The following is a 17,865-nucleotide window of genomic DNA, read 5'->3' on the forward strand; positions in this document are numbered from 1 at the left end:
TTTAGATCAAATGTGTTCATGCTTGTGTATGTGTGTGTAATTTGCCACCTATAGTGGTTTTACCTAGGAGCACAGGTAAGGATCTTTAATAGACAATTAAAAATGTGACCTGTTTCTTATTGAGAATGTTTCCCCTACATGCCTTTGTTTTAGTAACATTTTTCTTAATGCCAGCATTTTCCCTTCTGTATTGATGTAACAGATTTGTATTATGAATATTGATATTTGCATTTTAAAAAATAGATCAAGTATTGGTTTTATTTGTATGTCTTTCATTTAGTCTATAAACGAGAGCCTCTTGGCTCAGTAAGATAGTCTCTGAATGAGGTTCTGTGTAGGTAAGACTTCTTTAGTAATTAGCTATAAAATAGAACAATATGTATTGATGGAAATCATCATTTTTCTTTCTAATACCTTTTCCTTTATTTTAGTCCAGTGGGTCTCAAACTGTAATATGCTGGACCACTAGCATATAGTATTAGAACCCCATATTCAGATTCTATTTTAAAAAGTATAATGTGGGCCCTCTTAAGCAGATCTGTATTAAAAGCAAGTTCCATTAGATAATTCTAATGCTCACTGAATTTTGAGACTCTCTACCTTAGATATAATTTTATTGCAAATGAAATTGTGTATAGTTTTATTTTTAAATAGCTTGATTTGGAGGAAATTGCAAAAATAATGCTGAGGTTTCCCTTTGCCTTCCCCCAAGCTTCCCCTGATAATAGTATCTTACATAACCATAGTATGTTATTAAAATCAGGGAAGTGACTTTGGTACAATAATGCATTCTTTACTTTAAAAAATTTGTCTTGATTTATAATTCTATGAAATTTTCACACATGTGTAAATTTGTGTGGCATTCAACAAGCAGAATACAGAACTGTTGCATCACCACAAAGGAACTCCCTTATATTACTCTTAATGGTTACACCCTGCCTCCAACCCTGGCAGCCAGTGATCTGTCTTCTATGACCATAAGTTTGTTACTTTGAGACTCATATAGATAGAACATACAATACTTAACCTTTATAGACTGTTTTTCTTCCCCCTTAGCATAATGCCCTTGAGATCGTCCAAGATATTGTGTATCAAGGCTTGTTTTTTATTTCTAAGTAGTATTCCATTGTGTGGATGCTTCACAGTTTATTCATTCTCACGTTGGAGGACATTTGGATTGTTACCTGTTTGGGTTTGTTATGAAAGAGCTGCAATAAACATTCATGTACAGGTTTTATGCAAACATAAGTTTTCATTTCTGTCATGTCAATACCCAGGAGGAGATTGCTGGGTCAATGGTATGCATATGTTTAGTTTCATATTATGCTGCCAAACTCTTTCCCAAAGTGGCCATACCACTGCATTCACTTTGTTCAGGACATCTATGAGAGATCTAGTTTCTCTGCATTCTTGTCTGGAGTTGATATTATCAGTAGTTTTGATTTAGGTGGGCAGTGGTATCTTATCATAGCTTTAATTTGCATTTCCCTAAATGAATAATAGTGTCAGACATCTTTTCATGTGCCTCTTTGCCATTCTTACCCCCTCTCTGATGAAGTGTTCAAATCTTTTCCTATTTAATGATTGGATTCTTTGTTTTTTAACTATTGCATTTTGAAAACTATCTATATATTCTGAATATGACTTTTTGTTGGCTATGTATCTTAGAAATAATTTCACCTGGTCTGTGGCTTGTCTTTTCAGCCTGTTAACTTGGTCTTTCACAGAGCAAAAGGCTTTAGTTTTTGATGAAGTTCAGTTTACTGATATTTTAAAAAATCTTCTGGATTGCATCTTTGTTGTCATGTCTGAGATCCTTTGGCCTAAGCCTTGGTCCCAAGGATTTTCTCCTATATTTTGACCTGAACATTTTATAATCTTATATTTTACATTTAGATCAATTTTAGGTTAATTTTTGTAAACTCTGAGACACTGTTTCTAAGTAGTTTTTCTAGCCAGTATTTGACAAAGCTTATAGCTAGGAAACTTAACTTGGAAAATTCATTCCTGGGATTTTTCTTTATCAATATGCAGTGAATGTTATGCCTTTGAACATGGCTTATGACAACAGACACCATTCCCAAACATAGATTTAAAACTTTAACAGAGACTAATGACTAAGTGCTATTTAGTATTTACCAGAAAGTACATATTTGAGAGTAGGTTATTGAGGTTATGATTCGAAAACATCTTATGCTCTCATTTTAGGGTTGGTTAGTCTACCAGTGTGCTTGCTTGGCTGACATATATATTCTTACTGTTTAATATGCATGTGTGCATATATTTTAATAATTATAGTATCCACATTTAATCCACATTTAATGTTTTTCAGTTCCTCACCTAGCTTCATTTGGAAAATTAAGAAAACATTTCAACTAAGAACTCTTTTTTTTTTTTTTTTACACTTAATACTTTTAGGGTAGTTTTAGGTTTACAGCGAAGCTAAGCAGAAGATACAGATTTTCCATATAACCTTGCCCCTACACAGGCATTCTCCACCAGAATGGTACACTTGCCGCAACTGACGAACCTACACGGATCCGTTATAATCACCTAAGTCTAGAGTTTACATTAGTAATCACTTTTGATGTGCATTCTGCAGGTTTTTGTAAAGAAATGACTTCGGGCGGCGCTGGGTCTTTGCTTTCTCTAGTTGCCGTGAGGAGGGGCTACTCTTCTTGCAGTGCACAGGCTTGTCTACGCAGTGGCTTCTCTTGTTATGCCCACAGGCTCCAGGATTATGGGCTTCAGTAGCTGTGGTACAAGGGTTTAACTCCCCATGGCGTGTGGAATCTTCCTGGGCCAGGGATTGAACCTGTGTCCTCTGCATTGGCAGGTAGATTCTTATCTACTGTACCACCAGGAAAGTTCAATTCTACAGGTTTTGAGAAAAACATAATGACATGTATTCACCTTTACAGTATCATATAGGGTATTTTCACTACTCTAAAAATCCTGTGCATTCCACCTATTCATCTCTCGCCAAAACACCTGGCAACCACTGGTGTTTTTCATTTTTCCATATTTTTGCCTTTTCTAGAATGTATTATAGTTGGAAGTATACAATATACAGCCCTCTCAGACTGGTTCCTTGTGTTTCGTAATATACATTTAAGGCTCCTCCATGTTTTTTCATGACTTAGTAGTTCATTTCTTTTTTAGTGGAAAAAGTGAAAATGATAGGGTAATATTTCATTATCTGTATGTACCATAGTTTATTTATCCATTGACCTAACTGAAGAACATCTAGGTTGTAAACTAAGAACATTTTAACTTCCTTTTAGGGGTAAATTTTTTTTTTAATTTTAATATTTTGTTATTTCAGAGAAGCTAGTACATAAAACAATCCAATTGTGGATGATTTTTCCGTCTTAAATTTAATAAGTAACCTCTTTTGAAAAAGTGGAAATATTAATATATAAGGCTTTTATAGTTAATTATTAAGAAGCCCAAGAAGTTGTGTGTAGTCTTCTCTACCCATTGTTTTTGAATTTTTAAGTTGTATTGTCAATCACATTTTTATTTACCTTTTCAGACTAATTTTCATAAACTGCATCAACTTTTCCATGTACATTGCCTGCAAGGCAACAATATGAAGTTCAAACGAAGCTTTCAGTAAATGATGCTAAGCCCAGTTGCTACTGACATTTATTACTGAGCAAAAGCCTAATGTACAAAGTGAATGGGGTAGCCAGTGAACAATGGGTCATGGTTTTGGAGTTACAATTTATTTTGAAAAAAATTACCTACTAATCTCTATACTGTTTAAGAATTTAATAAGATACTAATTTTTTTTCAAAAAGGAATAGCACTTGTTAAGGGATTATCTATGTAAAACATTTGCACAGTTCCTAGAACTAGATAAGCTCCAGTTAAGTTAGTTTTGTAGGGCCCATTTAGGATATCTTTGAAATTGTTTGCTTGGACTCATTTCATTTTTAAGCTACTAGTGTCAAAGGACCTCATGCGGTATTTCTTTAATCTACCCAGATTCTTTCTATAGCACTGAAGGACACAGTGGGTGACCAATTAATGCAATGACTGTCTTTTGACTCACTGTTTACATTGCTTTCAAGTCTGTTTTTTCAACTTTGCTCATTTGTTTTGATGAATTTTGTATCTCCTCCATTGATATGTTCTTTGCTATTAAAGGCTTTCCTCATTTCTCTTCTTGTTGATGTTTGACTTTCTTAACTGTGCATAAAATAAACATCCCACATAAGATATTTAGAAAACCCTGAGACAAGCTGAAGTTGCAACAACATTTATGGGACAGATATGAGAAATTTAATATTTAATTTTTAATTTATAGATACATTTGCCTACTTTAATCTTTGTGTGATGGTTCCATATTCCACATTCACATATATATGAAAATGTATCCATTTATATTTTATGTTTTTCTGTGTATAAATTGTAACTTAGTGAAAAATATCAAGGGAAATTTATGTTTTCTTTCCTTTCATAAGGAATTTCCTTCTCAGAGAAAAGGAAGCAAAAATATAACGAAGATTTAAATTTGGAAAAGTTATTACTAAACTTCAGGCCCACTTTTAAAATTTGTTACCTTCACTGAGACTAAGACCTTCTTGATTTACACAAACTTGATTGACCTAAATAGCAACCTTCAGGGGATGTTTCAGACTCTGCAAAGTCCTTAGAGATGTAAATCATTAACTTTAAATGAATACCTACTATCTGTCAGGCATTATGCTAGACCTGTAGTTATCAAACTTGGCTGCCCTTTCGAATCCCTTGGGTAGATTTAAAAAATCCTGGTAGCCAGTTAAATTGGAATTTCTGGGCATGGGACCCAGGCATTGGCATTTTATAAAACTCCTCAGGTGAGTTTATTGTCAAATTTGAGTGCCACTGGGTGAAGATTGGGCTGAGATGAATGGGTATAGGAATTTGAGTGGTCAGAGAATACCTATATGACAAAGAAATACTAATATTTGATCTGATATCTGAAAGAGTTGAAGGCGCAGGTAGTTTGAAGTTCTGTAGTTAAAAGCATCTGGGGCAGAGGGAGTAGCTCTGCAAATCCTCAGATATGAAGGAAAGGAAAGAAGGCCAGGGTGAGCTACACAGTGGGCTGTAGCCAAGTATAGGAGTGGCTTCCCAGGGCTTTCCACTGTGTCTCAGGCTGCAAAGAATCTGCCTGCAAGGCAGGAGGCCCAGGTTCCATCCCTGGGTCGGGAAGCTCCTCTGGAGAAGGGAATGGCAACCCATTCCAGTATTCTTGCCTGGAGAATTACATGGACAGAGAAGCCTGGCGGACTCCTGTCCATGGGACCCCAAAGAGTTGGAAATGACTGAGCAACTATCATACACACAATCAGAGGGGAGCTAGGATGTTGACATGGGGTGGCTCAGTGATTTCTTAGACATTCACTTACATCAGGAGTTCTGGGAGAGTTGTCAAAGGTGCATTGCAAGGCTCTACCCTCAGTGTTTCTGATTATTTAGGTTTAGAATAGGGCCTGAGAGTTTGCATTTCTCACAAGATCCCAGCTGCCATTCTAAAATCACACTTTGAGAACCAGCAGGCTAGCTTATCTAGGGCTAGTAAATCAGGACAGGATTTGGTTTTATTCTCAATGCTTTGGGAGACCAGTGAAGGGTCAGAGATATGATGTAATCTGATTTACATATTTAACAAATCCCTCTTGACTGCAGAGAATAGTAGATTTTAAGGGACAAGAGGAGATTTTAAAGGTATAAGAGGAAAAGGGGAGAGATCAGTGAGGAGGCTATTGGAGTAGTCCAAGCAAGAGATGATAGCTTAATTGCCAGGGTGTAGCAGAGAAGCTGGTGAAAAGTATACAGATTCAGGTTGTGTTTTAGAGTTAAAAGCTCACAAGACTTGATAGTGGATTGAAAATAGAACAGAATAGAGAAGAATCAAAATATGCCCAGAATTTTTGCTTGAATTAACAAGGTGGTTAGTGTGGAGCCTTTTACATGGATGAGACATCCTGGGGAAGGATTGGATGAGAATTGGGGAAAGAGAGGAGAATCAAGAGTTTTGATGCTGAAATACCTTTGGGACTTTCCAGTGGAGAAGACCATGAAATTTGGGGGCATGTAAGTCGGAACTCAGTAAACATATCAGAGTTGGAGATGTGAATTTGAGGGATATCAACTTGTAAATGATGTGTAAAGCCATGGAGTATATGAAATTACTTGGGGGTGAGGATTGTAGAAAGAGAAGACAAGAAACCCTGGGGTTGCCCAATACTTAGAAATCAGACAAGGAGACTTCTAAGGGCATTGAGGCTGAGGGGTGGCAGTAAAGAAGAAGACAGTAGATTGTGTTGTTACACAAAGAGATAAACGGAAGAGAATTCCAAGCAGAGGGGGGTTGGGCAGCTGTGAAATATGTCCTTATTGGAATTTAGGAGCTTACTCAAATGTGACTGATACAAATAGATTTGAACACACAAAAGTGATTGGTGACCTTGACCAGAGAAATGTCTGTTAAGAGTCATAAAATGCCTTGGGTCTCCCCATGTTGCCTTTCATCACTGCTTATCTTTTAAAGCCACTTTGATATATTCCCTTTGATTAGCTATAAGGCTCATCAAGAAAAGGCACTTAATTGCATTCCCTCAAGCACATAACACAGTGTTATGTTCACCACTGGAACAGATTTTTGTTTAAAATAATCTTCCCTTGTCTTATTAAACCCAGAGAGACACACTAAGAAATTATTTTGAAGAACTGGTCTCTATCATTTCAATGAGTAAAACAATGCTTAAGCAATAATTTTACTGTGGCTTGTTATTTTTAGGGCTTGATTAATGGATTTTTGCCTTGACATAGAAAATCTTTCTATCTTAAACATCTTTTTAGTATTGGAGAAGGAAATGGCAACCCACTCCGGTATTCTTGCCTGGAGAATCCCGTGGACAGAGGAGCCTGTTGGGCTGCCGTCTATGGGGTCGCACAGAGTCGGACATGACTGAAGTGACTTAGCAGAAGCAGCAGCTACCATCCTTGTATAAAATTTGCTGCTGTTACTGTTGAAAGTAGTGGCCTCTGAGGAGCAAAACAGTCAATCTAGGCCACTGGTGAAGAGGAGCTTAAGTGGAAATCCGTAGAGGGGAAAACTGGCTCAACCATCATTCTTATTTAAAAGAGGTGTAGGGATTTCAATGGCAGTTATGGTACTGTAATTTTAATATATTAATAACAACTGGCATTCATAAGCCATAAATGATAGTTGTTATTGCATGTTGACATGTTACTCTCTTTACCAGAATTTCCTACGCTTAGATTATGCTAAAAACTTTATTTTTACTATACGTTGGCTTTGGGTGACATTTAACCTAATTGTGTTATCACTACAAAACATCTCAACTAAAACATTTAAAACATTGGGAAGTATGTGAGTAAGTGAAAGGCATTTAAAAAATTTTTTCTGGTGAGTAAAAGGTCAAGTAAGTTAACAAAGTCTTAAAGCTACTTAGGATTCAGGCCCAATCCAGGGCTCTGTGTGGTATTCCTTTCACTAGACTACAGGATATAGTGAGCAAACTTTAGATAGACACATTCCTGAGTTTAATGCAACTGGATCACAGTTGGGAACTAACGCATAGATGAACCTACAGCCTCTACCTCCTATATACTACTTTTCTTTCACAAACTGAGTCATTTTTCTTTTTTCTTTGAAGTGTACCTTGATATCTGCCTTCTCACCCTCACAGAGGATTTTAGCTTACTCTCATTGCTCTGAATTTTCAAGGTTGCCTGTTAAATGTTTTTTTTTTCTTTGTACTTGTTGTTTAATTACCTACATATTGCATCTTCCCTGTTGGATTTCTGATTCATTGTGGAAGGATCTTGGTTTGATTCTCAATATGCTTTATTATATATTATATAATATATATTGTTTATATTATTATATAAAATATTGTTATGTATTTATATAATAATATTTATTATATATTTATATTTAATATGAATATGTTAAATATTTCTGTATTAATTATATAATTTTATTATATATTTATTATATTATATGAATGCTTTATTATAGTCATAGGGAACACTGAGATGTTCTTAATAGATGTTCCATGTAAAAGATATTTCAACAAATCTTTGTTCTGCTTTTTCTAGACAGAACATTAAAACTGTTAGAATTCATTGCAGTATGCAATAGACAGGGAAAATGTCACGAGGAATTGTGATTCAATCTGGAGCTCAAAGGATAGATAATATTTGCCAATACAGGGAAAACAGGGAGGACATTCAGAGACCAGAAGGAGGAACACTTGGAGATGGAAAGGTACCTTCAAAGATGCAAGCAGGAGATAGGGAGGTGACTGGTAGAAGGCGGTGCCTATTAGACCTTCTGTGGTACCACTTCTCTTGAAAGCCAGGTTCATTGTGCCCAAGGTTGTTCTTCATGCTCCACCTCTGTGCCTGCAGGGAGTTGGACCTGTCATCTGACCTTTCTCATGTAACTCCTCTAAAGCCCTAAAGTTCTCAGTGATCCCTTGCTAATAAAACTACTGCATACTTTTCAATATTCATCTTCTTAAAAATAAAACATCATCAGTTTCTAAAATCCAACACAGCTCATTCTGATGTACCTTAGTGGTATGACTTTTTTCCTTCTCAATTATATGCTTAGGTACCTCATCTTATGGGAAGTATTCACAGAATTCATTCATTTAGCAATATGAGTGCCTGCTTTGTAGCAGGCATTGCTCTGGAGATTTCACATATTAGCAATATTGCTATGTGTGACCCTCGACAGTGGAAGCAAGAACCTGTACTCATGGGGTTAATTACTAATGCAAGGAGACATGATAAGTAAGTATGGTAGTTGCTGATAAGCCCTCAGACAAAAGTAAACCTGAGAAATAGAGGCGTTATCTTAAGGTCAGGACAGACCTTAAAGAGGCCTGAGTATGAACCGTCCTGAATGTGTTCAAGGAAAAGGCAAGAGTCACAGGACTGGAGTGCAGTGAGCCTGGGAAGAATGTGGGAGAGGAGCTTGGAGAGGCTAGGGTAAGGGTGGACAGATTATAAAACTCTAGATCTTGTTTTAGGTGAGGTCAGAAGCCATCGAAGGGTGGGAAAGGAAGTTCTGTGACCAGACTTAACATTTTAAGAGGATCACTCCAGCTGCTATGTTGAGGATAGAGTGTAAAGTGACAGGGTTGGAAATGGGAAGACCAAGAGCAACTTGACTGGAGTTATTTAGTAGTCAAGATTGTTGATGGATTCTGGGTCTGTTTATAATATAGAGCTGGCAGGATTTGTCAATGAATTATTGAATTGTATGTGTATGAAAGAGGAGATCTGGAGCCCAAGCAACTGAAAGAATTATGATTTACTGAGATGGAAGTCCTAGAGAGGAAATTGTTTGGTTTGGAGGAGCTGCGATGAGGAATTGGAAGGTAAGTTAAGTTGGAGATTCCAGTCAGTCGTCTGAGTCCAGATGTCAAGTAGGCATTGGATTTATAAATCTGGAGTCGAAGGGAAAGAGCCAAGCTGAATATTTGGCATTTAAGATTTTCTTCATATAGGTTTTGCAAAATTCTTGTTGTATTTACTATAATAATTTTTAAACTTTATTTTTGTTGCTACTGTAAAAGAAGTTTTCTCGTTCATTATACTTTGACTAGGTTTTGCTTATGTTTACATAGGCTATGTAACATGTTGGCGTGTTCACATTGTGCCAAGCCACCTTGTTGAATTCTCTTATTTATAAAAACTTTTTCACTGATTTACTGATTTCTCCTCTCCTTTGACTTCTCTGTGGAATTTTACCAAACTCTTCAAGTTTGAGAAGTACCACTTTTTTTCATGGTTTGATTTGCTTTTCCCTGCTAAAATATCAATTATTTCTTGTCTTTTCCTGTGAGTTTCTATTCATTCCCCAAACTCAACTCATGTTTCCCATCTGTCAAACATTTCTGGATTGCTACACAGGTTTCTCTTCCTATGAGCTTCAGCTGTATCATCCGCATACCTGTATTAGAAGAGTCATCAAACTTTATTCTAATTTTGCATGTATCTATCAGTCCTTTTTGGGGTAGGAGAACTGGTTCTGGCTGTCACAGTCTTTACATCCCCAGTGTTTAGCTGAATCTGCTACATGATTATCAGTTACAGGGTAAATGTTTGTTGAATAGATGAGCAGAGTCGATTTTAATGGATTAAAAAATATTTGGAAATTGGATAAAGTTGTTCTTCATAGAAATTTTATAAACTTGTTATATTTACTGAAATACTCCTAAAAATTCATTTTTGTCACTATTGTAAAAGGAATATTTTCTAAAGTGTAATATAACTTTGCAATTATACTCCTAAAAATTAAAGTTCTATTACTTTAGAAAATTAATGTAGGGACCTTGTTTCTCTTTTTTCATGATGCTGAGTGCATAAAGGTGCTTTAGGTTTGTGAGACATTAAGTTTTGAAAATACTGAATGGCCTCCAACTAATAAAAATAAATGGAAAAAAAAAAGAAAATACTATTCCAAAAAGGAGAAAATACAGTTTCAGTGTTAAAGATTCTGCAGTTGTCTACATCATTTACTGATTAATAAACCTTTTAGTAATACTTATAAAGTGTTCTGAAAAACCAGAGCTACTTGATTTATGTGTATATGCTAATACTGTTTCATAAAAATTAAAACCTTTTTTGCCTTAAAAAAAAAAAAAAGAAAATACTGAATGACTGGATGTTACATATTTACTTACAGAGAAGCCCTTTTATCTTTACGGTTTTTGTTTTTGCCTAGGAATGGAAAGAGGGAGAAGTTAAAATTTATATTTTTATGGATAGAAAGCAGATGTATTTTTTCTTTCAGAATCAGTCTGGGGATGGGAAAGAATCGGTGAAGGAAATTAAGAGATTTGTTGTTGTTTAGTCTGTAAGTCATGTCTGACTCTTTTGAGACCCCGTGGACGGTAGCCCTCCAGGCTCCACTGTTCGTGGGATTCCCCACTCAGGATTGGAGTGGGTTGCCATTTCCTTCTCCAGGGAGTATCTGATTCAGGGATTGATCCTGCATCTCCTGCTTGGCAGGTGGATTCTTTACCACTGAGCCACCAGGGAAGCCCATAATTAAGAGATACAAATCTCCAATTTTAAATAAGCCAGAGGGATATAAGATATATTAATAGCACAAAAAATATGATCAGTAATATTATAATAACTTTGTATGGGGACAGATGGTTACTAGATTTAGGATCATTTCATAACATATGCAAACGTCAAATCACTATGTTGTACACCTGATACAACATAATGTTATATGTCTGTTATCTTATATGTCGACTATATTTCAATAAAAAAAGTAAAAAGTAACATTTTCAAAAGCTCTAATTTGCAGTACTTAGAAAATATGTGTATGTACTTGTAGTTATATGATGTTTATTTCCATGTCTCATTATTTTCAACCTCTTAAATCATTGAATTGGTCTTGTGCAGAATGTCTATCTCTATTTCTGTTATAAATCAGTTAAGGGGTTGTCCTGGTAAGTGACACTGAAACATATTTATTAGAATAATTACTTGTAACATTTTTTATTTTGGGGGCTTCCCTCGTGGCTCAGTTGGTAAAGATTTCACCTGCAATGCTAGAGACCCAAGTTCCATCCCTGGGTCAGGAAGATCCCCTGGAAAAGGAAATGGCAACCCACTCCAGTATTCTAGCCTGGAAAATTCCATATAATTTAACAAATAACCAATCGCAGTTCACTGTTCATTAGTAAGCCCAGTGGGAAATATAGCATACTTCTTTCTTACAGGAAGTAATAATTGTAGGCAGAGAGATGAAATTTTCTAGGGGGAAAAAATGGAAAAAAAAATTACATTTGTGTAATTTGTTGTAGCCATGTAAGATATGTGCCACCTCATATTGATGTAGGCGATGGGAGGAAGGTGGTTGCAGCTAGATTTAGTAGCATAGGTAGAGTTTAATCTGGATAAAGATGCAGAATACACTACATTAGAAAAAAAGCAGAATGAAAGACATGAAAGTAAGAGCTAGTAGGAGGTATGGAAATGAGATATTAGGACAGTAAGAATTTGATAATTCATTCCATCAAACAAAATGCAATACTTTTGCCTGCTGTAGTGAACACACATTAATTGAATTTAATGAAGGCCGATATCAAATCTCTCTGTTATCCTGTTTGTTTGTATTGCTAAGTAACGCAAGCATATTGTTGAAAACAAACAAATATGCTGATTTTTAAAAAGCCAAAAAAAAGTTTTAATTCTGCCATCCCTAGTAAGCTAACAGTTGTAGTATTTTAGTGCATTTCTCCTGGATGTGAAAAAGCATACACACATTTTGTGTTTTTATTAAATGAGATCCTATTAGCAAGTTATTTTTAAAACATGTATACTTTATTCTTTGTGTTTTGTTTTTGTTTTAGGAGAAAACCAAAAGCCAAGGCTCCACTTCCTCCAGCTGAGACCAAATGCCTTGATGCCTCTTCAGTTGATGATTCTGTAGAATCATCTGCTTTTATCATGGATCAGAAAGAGAACATGACAGATAAAGACATTGAACTCTTGGTGGTTCTACCTGGAGATATTATCAAATCTACTACTGTTAATGGCAGGTACGGTGGAGTGAGTGAAACACCAGGACTTCTCTTTCTTCTGTAATTGAAACCCTCTGTTTGGACTTCTTTTTTCTTTGACAGATATGTTATTCATCACTCAGTTTAGTTACCTATTAAAAAAAGAAGTAGATAATAAGAGGTATTAAAATTTTCCTGACAGTGCTGTAAATATCAAATGCATGGATACCACAACCCTGGTGAAGTGACTCTTGAAATTTGGAACTATTTTACATTTTGTTCATCATTTACTGAGTTTTTTAAAAAATATTCTTTTCCAGAAGAATAGTCATCAGTTTCATTGATTTTCTAAGTCAAACTTACAAAGCAAGCCAGAGAGCCATAAGAAAACTCCTGCCCTTCGCTTCCAAATTATTCTTTCTTTTTTAAGCTCCTCCTCCAAATTTGACTTGCAGAAGCTGTGTTAGGTACTCTTAAAAGGCACTCTCTTACTTATACAAACAGATAAATCTGTCTTTAAAACTAGCAGGATTTTTTACATCATTGAATGATTTAATGAATTTATTAAAATGTAGATTAATAGAAACAGAAAATTAAACTTTAACCCAGCAAGAAGGGAATATGTGATTTAGGAGACTGATATTTTTAATACCTGAATAAAAACTGGAAAAATGGAATGCAGCCAAGTGTAATTTTCCATTTCATTTTGAAAGTTGTTTGTTGTTCAAAAGTTCATTTTGAAAGGAAAGTTACATGAGTTGTATACTTGGTCTGGCTCCACCTTCCACCTTTAACTACCTGTTTGTTATCAGGGGTACTGTTTTAGAAACTGAAGCTATTTTGACCTTTAGTTGCATGTGTATGTATATATATTTGTTTGTAGAATGAAAAAATAAGTAATCGATTGGGTATTGCATTTTTGTAATGTGGTTTTATCTAGAAGAAATTCATTCAAGATACCTTACTTTTGAGATTTATCCTTAAGATTATGTACAACTTTATGAATTATTGAAAGTACATGAAAATAGAAAAGTTCAGCATTAGCCAACAATACATAGTATTGCTTATTAAATTCAAGTAAGTTGTACTTTGCCATTTGCTTTGTGTTGAAAGTAGTTTTGGAGATGACACATTGAATCATGTTTTCAAGGTTGGGAACCTTGTGACTGACTTTGGTAGGGTTCCACCTCTTCTGGGTGAAGAAGGCATCTTGTGAGTTAGAGACAATGGTCATTGTATCATCTTTAACCCTTGAAATCACACCATTACTCTGGTTTGAAAATAATGATTTTAGTGGATGTGGCTCGGGTAATGTAAAGACAATTCCTCTTGTGTTCCCTGAATTCAAGGTAATTTTTTTTAAGTCAGTTATTTTTCCTAGTTCTTCACTAATGCTGACAGATAACAGTGGTTTCATCAGTACTCAAAATTTCTTCTTGAATGTACCAGTCACCTGTTTATATTGCCATCTTTTCTACTATTAAGGCCTCTGGGTTCTTTAGATTTTTTTTTTTTTAACCTCAGTGACTTCAGTATTAGAGTCACAGGTTTCCTCTCTATCCTGTAACCCATTGTAATTGCTTCAGATTTTCCCACCTGCTACACCAAGCTAGCTTCCTTCTGTTTCCTTAACTCTGGAAAACTCTGTCCATAGTCTACTTCCCCTGTCCAAGTGGACAGTGGTATCTTATTACTTTGAAACTGTTTCAAAACTGAGATCTTAGGGTTTCCACTTACACACAGTTTTTTTGAATCTAGCTTATCCACTTTTTAAATTGGAGTTGTTCTATCCTCCTTAAGTCTAATTGATGTCTCTTCCAATTGCTGCATGTTTTTTTCATATTTGACTTGAATTCTTCATCGGTCATTTCTACTACATTTGTACTTACAAGGACCCTAGATTTTCTGCACCCATTTGACCTTCTAGTCTGTTTACCTTCCAGGTTCCTAAACCGGAGTAATTTTCCACCAGTCAGCTTTTTGTTTCTGGGCTGCCAACTATTGTTGAATTGCTTCAGTTTTCTTATCTATAAAAATGTTTTATAACTGAATTGTTTTGGGGATTAAATGAAATACTATCAGTGCCTGGCATATAATGGCCTCCTTCATTTTCTATTGAGAACTGTTTTTCTTAACCCTGGGCTCTCTCCATTCATTCTCCACCCTCAGGGTAATCTGACTAAAACACCCCTCTGTTTGTGGCACTCCCTATGATAAAAGACTGCGGGAATGGCAATTCAACACCAAAGTAAGGAAGTCCAAGCTACTAAGCCTGGACATGAGGTGCCCTGCCTAACTTCTTCTCTGAAGTTAGGCAGGCTTTCCTTCACTTACTCCCCTCTGAATAGCTTCAGCTTTAGGCACACGACTCTTTTCTTCTACAGATACTCTGCTTTTTCCACTCTCACATTTTTTAAAAAAGCCTTTCCATCTTGAGTACCATACCAGCCACATTTATCCAGTTAATATAGCTCAAGTGATACTTCTTATATAAAGGCTCCCTGGTCTCCCAAGAAAGAACTATTTACCTCTAACTTCCAAACTCTTCTGACACTTGATACCATTGATGGTTATTATAGATTATCTCAGGCTGTAATTTGTATGTGTGTCTTATCTTCTTAAACAAACCAAAACATCCATGCAGGATGACTTTTCTTCTTAGTCATGACTTTTCTTCTTAGTCCTTATCATAGTTTCTTTTTTCTTTCTTTTTCTTCTTCTTCTTTTTTTTGTTTTTTTACAGTTTCTTGCAGTGTAGTAGACATTTAGTAAATTCAGATGTTGTCTCCTTAAATCTTATGTGCTGATTGAGGTAACAAATATTGTGCTTGAAGAGGCATTTGGATGGACCTCAGTAGCTTTCCCAGAATCTCTTAAATAAAGATATTTTCTCAGATAGACAGCAAGGCAAGAATGCCCCAAATTCTGATTGCTTTTTAAATTTTCTTTGGGGCTGAAAAACTTTTCTGAGAGTAGAATTTGTTTTATATCAGTATTTTTATGAGGGAGTTTGATTTTAGAATTTGTTCTAATAGTTTTATCACTCAAGGATGACTCAAATTGAAAACACTAATACTAATTTTTTTATATTAATTCTTTATGATTAAAAGTGATTGTGCAATTCTGAATGTTTCAGGAGTATGATTCTGGATATCTAGGAGTGATTCCAAATATTTTAAAGGGCAGTTCAGGCTATCTTGAGTGTGATTTGGGATATTTTGAAGGTTGCAGCAATTGCTGGCTGATTGTTTAAAAAAAAAAAATTCGATGTTTAACAATAACAAAAACAAAAATGTAATTATAGAAAAAAAATTCTATTTCTGAAAAATGTTAGCTACCTAAAATGCAGAGCCATGGTATAGATAACTTAAATTTCTTCCTGGCTTTGTTACCATAAATGGAATAAGACAGTTTTCAACAAAACGATACAGGGATTTAGTGGAAGAGTATACAATGGAAGAGTATTTTAATTAAATTATGTAATTTAAATTAATTAAATTACATAATTTAATTAAAGGCATAAAGTTTTCTTACCAATTAATAAATCGAAGTTCATTATGTCACTATGAAGGGGCTCTCTAATATAATATTTTTAATGTTTTGAGGCCATTTCTTCTTAATTTGCCTAAATATTCTTTGTATTGTATATTTCAATGGTGTTACTTATATATATTTCCTTTCAAGAATAACGTCGATATGAGCCTGAAATAAATATTTAGAAACTTATGCTTCATTTAACTTTTCAGAAAAATTGTGCTTCTCAAAATGTCTTCTTGGGGACGTTCTTTAGAAAGTTCCCCTTTGTTCTTATGCAGCACATACAGAGATATGCTCAGAAAGTCCCATTTTCGAGAATGTAACACACAGCATTATCTTAGAATACACTTGTTTGTACATTGATTTTTCATTGGAGGGCTTATTCAGATTAAGGAACACAATAAAGTTGGAGATGGTAATAGACTTATGCTCAAGGGCAAACTAAAAACTTGTTATCCTGAATCAGGAGCTATCTGTACAGGCTTACCAATCTTTTGGTATCAGAGCTTAGTAATATTGCCTCTTTAGTGACCGAAAGTCACCCAATGTCTGTCATCTTGCCTTTATGATCCTTCACTTATGTCGAAGATAGCTGAATGGCAGCATGAAAACTTTGGGCATTTCTGTTTGTCCTGTTGTTACAGATGATTGGATTGAAGGAAGGAAGTACAGGTATATGTGTATGTATATGTATGTGTGTGTGTATATATATATATATGCATACATACATATATATATATATATATATATATATATCTGTCTGTGTGTGTGCAGGTCAAGTAAACAATCCTTTTCACCAGGCAAAGCAGCTCTGGGCCTCGCTAAAAGTGAATATTAAAAAATATTGTTGTTAGAGGCAAGCTTCATAGGGGCTAAGCCCCTCAGAAAATGCCACGCTATGCAGTAGCATATGTGGTGGTATCTACTAGTGCTTGGGAAAAGTTAATTTTTATTGAAAATGAGCTTATAGGTTAAACTCTGATAGATGCTACAGTGAAAAAGGAAATATGCGGGTATGTTTGTACGTCACTCTATGTCCTTGCTTTATAGTCAGGTGTCATTCTCATTGAATAAATATTTTTCCTTTTTCCTCTGGGGACATTTTAAAAGCAGTTTTAATTTGGAAATTTGATAAGAGATTGATATTAACTCTCTTTGTTGGCCTACAGGGAGAGCACTCTATGTCTGTTAGCCTATTCTCTTTCCTGTAGTTTGTGATATATTACGTCCTGAATACCATAAATAGGGACTTGTTTTGATATGAGCAAATCTTAGAATATCAGGAGTGAAAACACAAAGAAAGCATGGAACTTGACGTTAGAAGTCTTGGGCCCTACAGTTTATTCCATGACTTGCTATGTGACCTCAAGCAAGTCACCTCATATCTCTGACCTTTATGAGCAGAGTTTTGACTGGTACCCGGTGGGTCAGAGAACTAACTCAGGAGTGTTTTACCTGAACTGCAGTGCCACCTACTGGAAGAAAATAGAACTATAAAAAAATAACAAGATTTTACTGGATTAATGTGGGTCAGTTTTGTTTACCCCCCACCCCTAAACCCGTAATACAGCAAGTGGTGTGGATCTCAAAAGAACTTTAGAATTTCAGAATTATTCTTATATTTACTGAAAAATGTCAAATGACAGATGTGTAGTAAATACATTATATGATAGGGCAATAGATTTCAAAAACACACTGCTGAAAATCTGTTGCATGGCACAACCACATTGAACTCCATTTGTTGTTCATGGCTTCCGGTCCCATCACCTTATGG

General features: G+C 35.4%; 1 protein-coding gene across 1 annotated transcript in view; it reads left to right on the forward strand.

The window, feature by feature from the left end:
* The window catches only part of COBLL1 (cordon-bleu WH2 repeat protein like 1), a 168,664-nt gene that overhangs the window by 84,332 nt on the left and 66,467 nt on the right, over window positions 1-17,865 (forward strand). The window contains exon 3 of the mRNA XM_070476123.1: window positions 12,405-12,593. Within this exon, the coding sequence (XP_070332224.1) occupies window positions 12,405-12,593 (189 nt within the window). The remainder of the gene's footprint in view (window positions 1-12,404; window positions 12,594-17,865) is intronic.

Source organism: Odocoileus virginianus, chromosome 13 (assembly GCF_023699985.2).
Source record: "Odocoileus virginianus isolate 20LAN1187 ecotype Illinois chromosome 13, Ovbor_1.2, whole genome shotgun sequence".
In the NCBI taxonomy this organism is placed as follows: Eukaryota; Metazoa; Chordata; class Mammalia; order Artiodactyla; family Cervidae; genus Odocoileus; species Odocoileus virginianus.